We start from the raw sequence: 8,930 nt of genomic DNA on the forward strand, positions 1-8,930 counted from the left end.
TTTTTGGTTGAACACAACATAGAGACAAAAGTATTTTGGCGATATATACTTTGGGAAGAATTCCAAAAGAGGCTGGATCATAAAGACTCCATCAGTTAGAAGACGGCATTAAGGGCAGTGAAGAAGCCTTAACCTCTATAATCCTACACCAAGTTCATGGCCCAGAAGGAGAAAAGAACATCAAGGAAGAATACCAAATTTGAACCAAATTCTGGGGATTAATGCAGGTATTTTGTGAGATAATAAAAGTGAAGTCGAGCTAAACTATATTAGATCAGATTCGTGAATGGTCTTTAGGTTTTGTTGTTCCTACGATAATTTTTTTGGATTTCCGATACGAGTTGCATCATTTGTAGACTATTTTTTTCGTTCATTTTTTCTTAAAAATTATTAAATTTACCATTGAATTACCCTGCCATAAACGAAATTTTCCTTCTAGTCCATTGTACGGATACAACTTATGTGAGAATATTCCACATGGCTGCATTTGTGGTCTTCGATTTTCAATCCAATTGCGTTTGCCCACATATGAAATGTTTTTCTAATTGAGGTTAAATTTTGGAGTATATTTTGAATTTTGTTTTTGCTCCAAAAGGGCAGGAAGTTGATTGGATCGAAGTTTTGAATTCATTCGTTTTACATTTAATTTTCTTATACTCTTTTTGAACGGGGTTTACAGATATTTTTCTAATATTGATATATATGTTCGTTGAGATTCTGAGGTTTGGACTATTGTGTGGTCAGAATGTCCGCTTTGACAAGGTTTACGCAAATATCTGACGCTTTGATTATTTTCAACGCCGATATTTGCGGAGAATCTCTCAACAATTCTTCAGTCTACTCTTTGGAGGTACATAAGGAAGAACTGCGAGATATTTGGCAGAGAATGAAACCCACGTATGAGGAAAGTGTTCAGGAACTAATGGCTTCTGCGGACGAGAATAGCAAAGCTGATCTTGAGACTATTCGAGCCCGGTACCACAGCACTTACACTACATATGTCGATTCTGTAGCTAAGATAAGTGCCTGTATAGAATCCAAACGGGCGTCGATATCCAATCCAATCCCGATGAATACATCTTCCGTCCGAGATGAATATCCGTCAGTTCATTTACCACCGTGTGACACAGAGCTCTTTCACGGAGATTATCTAGCTTGGCCGACCTTCCGAGACTTGTTTACGGCCATCTATATAAAGAATTCGAGGCTTTCACCGGTGGAAAAGCTTTTCCATTTGAATAATAAAACGCGAGATGAAGCCAGGGATATTGTCCGCAAAGCCCCATTGACCAATGAGGGCTTTGATATTGCCTGGAAAGCTCTGCAAGTTCGGTATGAAAACAGGAGGTTGCTTATAAATAGCCAACTGAAGGTTTTGTTTAGCCTTCAAAGAATATCTGTCGAATCCGGAGACTCCATAAAGGAGATTCAAAATTCCATCAACAGCATAATATCTGCTCTGAAACTCTACCAGATCGAGATACAAGGTTGGGACCCTATTTTCGTCTACCTATGTAGCACTCGACTTCCCGAAAATACCCTTTCATTATGGGAGCAGTCTGTCAATAACAAGACAGAATGTCCGTCCTGGAAGGACCTTGATTCCTTCCTCACTAGCCGATACCAAACGTTGGAGACGGTTCGAAATTTAAGTGATCAGCCTTCCACTTCTAAATCGAGCGAACCTCCCAAAGTTAATGTCAAACTATCCGGTCAGAAACGGGTTAATTCTTATCAGAACAGCTTAGCTCTTCCTCCTTGTAAACTTTGTCCAGACGTATCACATACAATCCGAGTGTGCCCAAAGTTTATAAGCATGTGCTACAACGACAAGTTGGCTTTTATAAAGAAGATAAAGCTATGCTTGAATTGCTTTTCGAAGGGACATGTGGTAAAAGATTGCAAAAGTGCATTTAATTGTTCGAAATGTCAACGAAGACATAATACCTTGCTTTGCAATACAGGAACTGAATCGGGTAACCAATATATCACCGCTCCAAATACACCAGTTCTACAGTCCACATCCGAAGATACGCCCCAAATTTCTAGCGGTGTGACAATTCAGTCTTGTGCTGCTACCACATCCAGAAAGGTTCTCCTTGGTACAGCAATTATTCACATCCTTCATAGAGGTGAGATATTTAAAGCAAGGGCTGTATTTGATTCTGGTTCAGAAGCTTCGTTCATTTCTGAACACCTTTTCAACCTTCTTCGACTTAATAGCAAAAGGATATCCGCCCAGATCTCCGGGCTGAATGGGTGTGTGTCCGCATGTTCACAGAAAATATGCGACTTATGTTTAAGTTCACCCATAGACTCCGGAATTTTCATAAATGCTTCCGCAATCGTTCTTCCCCGACTGACATCTTCATTGCCCACCTTTACGGCTGATAGCGACATGTTTTCCCGTTTACCGGACATTCGTCTGGCGGATCCTGATTTCTTTCGAACATCATACATTGATATTCTGATCGGGGCAGACTTAATTCCTCAGGTAATGCTTGGTGGGGTGAGACACAAGGTTTGTGGAACACTGATGGCTCAAGAGACAGTGTTCGGATGGATTTTGACAGGGCCTGTTGCTTCTGATAATATTTCCTCCTTTCGAACAACGGTCTCCTACTTTAACGAGTTAGCGCTCGGTGAGAGGATATCCAAATTTTTTGAGATGGAAGATATTCCTAAACGAAAACACATGTCGGATGATGACAAATACTGTGAAGAGTACTTTGCTGAGTCCACGCGAAGGGGCCCAACGGGCCGATATGTTGTATCATTGCCATTCAAGAAAGAGTTTGGAAATACTTTGAGACTAGGTCCGTCGAAGAGGAATGTAACGGCCCAATATTTTCGGAACGAGAATCGTTTGATTAGAACACCAGATCTGAAGGTACAATATGACAAAGTGCTCAAGGAATACTTGGAACTTGGCCATATGAAAGAGGTTCCGTCAAATCCTTCCCAAGATGATTCCAGATATTTCCTTCCACATCATGCTGTGGTTCGCCCTGACAGCGTGACTACGAAGGTCCGCGTCGTCTTCAATGCTTCGAATCCAACTTCGAATGGTGTAAGCTTGAACGACGTCCTTTACTGCGGACCGTCCCTCCAACTTGACCTGACTAGTTTGCTTCTCCAATGGCGCTTTTACAAAATCGTCTTTAACAGCGATATTGAAAAGATGTACCGCCAGATTTCCGTTAATCCTAGCCACACACCCTTCCAGCGTATAATCTTTAGGGATGATCCAAACGACAACCTCCACGAATATGAGCTCCAAACGGTTACGTTTGGATTGAATTGCGCCCCATATCTCGCACTTCGTACAATTCAACAGCTAGCCACTGACATTAAGGATGTTTATCCGCTAGCTAGTCATGTTTTAATGTCGTGTATGTACGTAGATGATGTTATGGCAGGAGGCCATGACGTGTCATCAGCCATTAAGGTCCAGACAGAACTGACTGCTGCCCTGGAATCCGCTGGATTCGCATTGAGGAAATGGACCTCCAATTCATCCGAATTCCTTGCTTCCATTCCTAGGGAACATTTACTCAATGAAGATTTCCTACAGTTTAATGACAATAGCACGGCTAAAACTTTGGGCGTAAGGTGGAACGCCAGATATGATTATTTCTATTTTTCTGCCAAAGCCATCAGGCCTAAGGAGAGGCCTACTAAGAGGTTCATTTTATCCGAGATATCTAAACTGTTTGATCCCGCTGGCTGGCTTTGTCCATATATTGTACTAGCCAAACTATTAATGCGAGATATATGGGCCTCCAATACCGACTGGGACAGCCCAGTTCCGACACATTTATTGACTAATTGGTTAGATTTCTTGGCCAATTATTCTGATATAAATGACCTCCGTATTTCCCGTTGGGTACAATACACACCCGACTGCGAGGTGCAACTGCATGGCTTCTGTGACGCCTCCGAGAAGGCATATGCCGCTACCATTTATTCACGCACCATCGATTCCAATGGCAATATAAATACCTATTTACTCGTGGCAAAGTCCAGGGTATCTCCTTTGAAAACCGTTTCGATCCCAAGGCTAGAACTTTGCGCCGCACTTTTACTTGCCGAGACGATTGAGGCATTGATGCAGGTTTTCCCTATTCCGAATACGAAAATCTTTTGCTGGTCGGATTCCATGATTGTCCTAGCATGGTTGAAGAAACCTGCATTCCTTTGGAAAACGTTCATAGCCAATCGGGTTTCCAAAATTTCCGAGATTATCAGTGGGGACAATTGGTCCCATGTGGAATCTAGACACAATCCTGCAGACATTGCCTCTTGGGGTGCTTATCCGAAAGAGCTTTCCGGTAATTGTACATGGTGGTGTGGACCGCCATGGTTGCAACTTCCTCCAAGTTTGTGGCCAATACCAAGTTCGGTCCAGATTGACGAAACTCTAATGGAGGTTCGCCAAGTTCAAAATAATTTCGCGTACTTTCCGAATTTCGAAGACCTTCTTGACCGATTTTCTTGCCTAGGAAGGGCGCTCCGAGTAATGTCATACGTGTACCGATTTATTGCCAGTCTGAAGGGCAGTAGGGCTTCAAATGACAGTATTCATTCTGAGGGAGATGTCATCGAGACGACTAGAAATTCGATAATTAAGTTGGCGCAAATGCACCAATATCCAAACGAATATCGCAAACTTTCTCAGAAGGAGCTAATACCCACCTCTAGTTCACTTTCTAATCTCAATCCCTTTATAGACAAGAATGGTCTCATGCGGGTTTGTAGCCGTATCGCTGGGTCAGAAAGCTTAACTTATGACGAAAAATATCCGATTATACTTCCATACCACAGTACGTTTTCCAGGCTTTTACTACGTTTCATTCATACCATAACATTACATGGCGGAAACAATCTGATGCTTCGTATGCTACGGCTCCAATTCTGGATGCCTAGAGCTAAGAATCTCATCAAATCTACCGTTCACAATTGCAAGATTTGCGTTATTGCTAAGCATAAGTTGCAAAAGCAATTGATGGGAACCCTTCCTCCAGAGCGGACAACACTATCCCGCCCCTTTACGAATACGGGGTTAGACTTTGCAGGCCCCTTCGAGATAAAGGCATATACAGGGCGTTCTTGCAAAACTACAAAGGGATATGTGTGTATCTTTGTCTGCTTCGCCACGAGAGCAATCCATCTCGAGTTCACTACTTCCCTTTCCACTGCAGCATTTCTAGCTTCCTTTCACAGATTCGTGTCACGACGAGGGTGTCCACGTAATCTATATTCAGACAATGGTACCACCTTCGTGGGCGCTTCTAAAGAAATCTCTCAGAATTTTCTTCGCTGTTCCCGCGATTCAATATCCGCAAATTTTTCGTACCAGAGTATAACATGGCACTTTATACCCCCGGGAGCTCCTCACATGGGAGGACTCTGGGAAGCCGGGGTAAAAAGTTTTAAGCTACATTTCCGTAAAATGGCTGGCAATCATAAATTTACTCTGGAAGAGTTCGCTACAATTCTAGCCCGAATTGAAGCCTGCTTAAATTCCAGGCCAATTTCTCCGGTATCTGAGGATCCAAATGACCTATTGGCATTGACGCCTGGTCACTTTCTTACCGGTGGTCCGATCCTCTCCATTGCCGAACCATCGGAGTCCGATGGCAATCTTTCCGTTTTAAACCGTTGGCGTCGAGTAAGGGCTCTATGCCAACAATTTAGCATCCGATGGAAACATGAATATATCAAAGAAATACATAAACGTATGAAATGGCAAACCCCTCAGAAGAACTTAGAAGTTGGCTCTATGGTCGTTATTCGAGATGATTGTTTACCCCCAAATGAGTGGAGACTGGGTAGAGTTTCTAAAATTTATACTGGGAAAGACCATTTGGTAAGAGTGGCCGATATTGTCACGACAAGGGGTATAATCACTCGTCCGATAGTGAAAATTGTTCTCCTCCCTCCTTGCTAAATTTTATTACAATATATCCTTATTTAATTTCAGTATGCCTTCGATAAAATGTAAAGTGTCCAAAGGACGTCGCACCAAGTTCAGCTTTAATTGCAGATTGTGTAAGGGCAACCATGGGCTGCGAAAATGCCAGAAATTTCTCTGCATGACCGTCGATAAACGTTTGCATGCAGTTATAGCTAATAACTACTGTCCCAATTGCTTGGCCCATACGCATTCATCCGGAAAATGTTTTTCTAGCTTAGGATGCAAACATTGTGGAGGCAGTCATCATTCCTATTTGCATATCCACTCCGAGAAACACGACAACCAAAAAACAGAAGCCAAGGATAACTATCAAAAACCCAAACGTTCAACAACAACCCAACATAAACGTCCAACAACAACAACCATATCTCAAGCCGTGAGCCTTGAAACACTTACCAGTCCCCATACAACTAATCTTTTCCCAACGGCCGTGGTAGATGTACTCCATGGCAAGAAAAAGCACTCGGTCAGAGCCGTAATAGATCCATGCACATCTATTAGCAAAATTTCACAGCGATTGATAGAGAAAATTGGGCTAACTACTACTACTCTTGGCAGCGAAACTATCTGCCCTGTCGCGATCCATTCCAAATGTATCACCAACAGGTTATTAGAAACCATGATGACTGTGAACCATCGCATATCTATGGACACCCCAAAAAGATCAATTCCAGCAACAACTGCAGACAAGTTCCCAAACATGAAGTTGGCGGATCCCCAATTTTATCAAAGTGGACCATTCGACATCGTTTTTGGATCCGACTTATACGCCAAGATAATTCTACCAGGTCTTCTACCAAGCAATGCCGGGCTTCCCGTTGCAACTAATACTATATTTGGATGGGTTTTGTCTGGATCGTGCTCAGCTTAGTAGCCTATTTTATTATAAACATTTGAAATATCAAATATGAATTATACAATTTATTATGAATTCCTTTAGAAAATAAGGCAACTTTTTAATATTTGCATTACTGCAAGAGGGGCCGGAATGTTTATGCCGCATACCTTCGCCGTTTAGTGTTAAGTCAAATGAATTTTCATATCCAGATGTCACTTTTCATCTTAGATAAGGCTAAAAAGTAGTTGCGTTAAGTTTACTACTTGTTCTTTTGTATTAGCTCACCGAGTGATTTCTCGTTCATTCAATTTGTTACCATCGAATAATAAAGTTAAAAGTCATCGTCTACTTAACCATAAATTTCTACGTTTTCTTAAAGAGGAACCATTTTGGTAAGGCTAAGCAACCGAACTCTCCCTCGTGGCTTACTGAAACCTGATTTCGTTTGTTTTTCGTATTTCTTTCTGCTTTTTAATTCCATATCACCGACATTGAATGGATATATTTCCGAGATTTAACCAAATCTACCATCTTTTAGGAAATCCAAATTTTTGCCAGTTTCTAATTCCTAAGTTCAGCCAAAACCTCTACAATCACAAATCATATGGTCCGCCATCTTGTCATCAAGCTGATCGGCGTTTTGCTTACACACGCAAACAAATTTAAGTGCGTGTGTGCATACGTGTGCGTACATGAGCAGAGAATATGCGAGAAAGAAGATAACGACTAAGAGAAGGCAAACAACATTTGTACAACTAAATGCTGTCAAACCCTGCTGGCTGTTAACAACTGTTCGCGTTAGACATCCAATTAAATCCTTCTTGAATAGATCGATACTATAGATATTTAATATTAGAAATATCGAATGTTGCGGCCATCGATAGTTTGCCAGCTATACCCCAAAGAGGTGTCGCACTGAGGCAAGCCGTTCGGACTCGGCTATAAAGGAAGTCACGTCTCATTGAACTTAAACTTGACAGCAGCACTCATTAATATGTGAGAAGTTTGCCCCCGTTGCACTGTGTAGCACTAATTTAAAGGCAGACTGCAATGACAATAACAGAATCTGTGTCAGCATATCGATATGTCGATAACTGGTTTATAGCATTTTATATTGAAAGCGCCATCTATATTCACCGAGAACATTAGCAGATTTGTAGTAAAGACAACCACCAAAACGAATGGCGTTACCAAATTATTCATAACAAATTCGTTGAAAGTGTATTAAGTATAACCTCAGCAGTAATTTACTCGCCACAAACATTACCACAACTTTGTAGTGTAAATTGATTTCTTTGTCATTTGTTTTGCAACATATTGAAATATACATCTCCGACCCTACAAAATGTACATATATACATATTCTTGATCGTTGCAAAAATTTTAAGATAATACAATAAATAAACGATGTTCTTGAGCTGGCCCAATCGCACCAGACCGATCTAAGTTCTTGAGCCTATGGAAGGCGAAGGAGTTAAATTAGAGCTCTATATAGTTGTCGTGGAATGGGGGTTAGGTAGCGGTTAAACAGTGCCGGAGATATTACCCCGCTTTGAGGAACTCCCAGTTTCACTCTACAGTGCTTCGAATCGCTTCTGAAGCGATGTGTTGGCGAACTCCTTAAATAGTTTGGCATGGCTACGATTGCCTTCGATAGGTCCAGTGTCACGAGGACCGCCCTATGTGCGCTGTGATCGCCTGCAAAGCAGCTGTTGTGCTATGCAGTCGTCGAAATCCATGCTGATGCCCGGCGAATGGAAATTCTCCAACGAGGCTCGGGAGGAGTAGTGCCTCAAGCGTCTTGGCTACTGGTAAGAGAAGAAAAATCGGTTTATACGACTCTCCCAAACTCGCTTCAGTAGCGGCATCACTCAGCCCACGTTCCAGATATCGGGAACTATAAGAGTGTTGAATGACAGATTAAGGACAGTAGTAAGATACTCAACTCCAGGTCGAGTACCTTACAACTGAACTGCATCTGCATAGAAATTTCATCGGGGCCCAAAACATTGAATGATTTGGCGCCATGGATGATATTTGTAACTTCACCCACGGTAAATTGTGATGGCTGTCCATCGGCTCGGAGACCACGGATACGATGAATGACTCTCCTTC

General features: G+C 42.0%; 2 protein-coding genes across 2 annotated transcripts; both read left to right on the forward strand.

The window, feature by feature from the left end:
* The first annotated feature begins 109 nt into the window (after positions 1-109).
* LOC131995290 (uncharacterized) lies at positions 110-7,175 on the forward strand. The gene is made up of 2 exons (XM_059363773.1): positions 110-227; positions 5,984-7,175. The coding sequence occupies exon 2, from the start codon at positions 5,985-5,987 to the stop codon at positions 6,846-6,848; it is 864 nt and encodes a 287-aa protein (XP_059219756.1). The 5' UTR covers positions 110-227; position 5,984; the 3' UTR covers positions 6,849-7,175.
* Positions 746-5,950, forward strand: LOC131994680 (uncharacterized). The gene has a single exon (XM_059361484.1). The coding sequence runs from the start codon at positions 746-748 to the stop codon at positions 5,948-5,950; it is 5,205 nt and encodes a 1,734-aa protein (XP_059217467.1).
* Positions 7,176-8,930: the final 1,755 nt, after the last annotated feature.

Source organism: Stomoxys calcitrans, chromosome 2 (genome assembly GCF_963082655.1).
Source record: "Stomoxys calcitrans chromosome 2, idStoCalc2.1, whole genome shotgun sequence".
NCBI lineage: Eukaryota > Metazoa > Arthropoda > Insecta > Diptera > Muscidae > Stomoxys > Stomoxys calcitrans.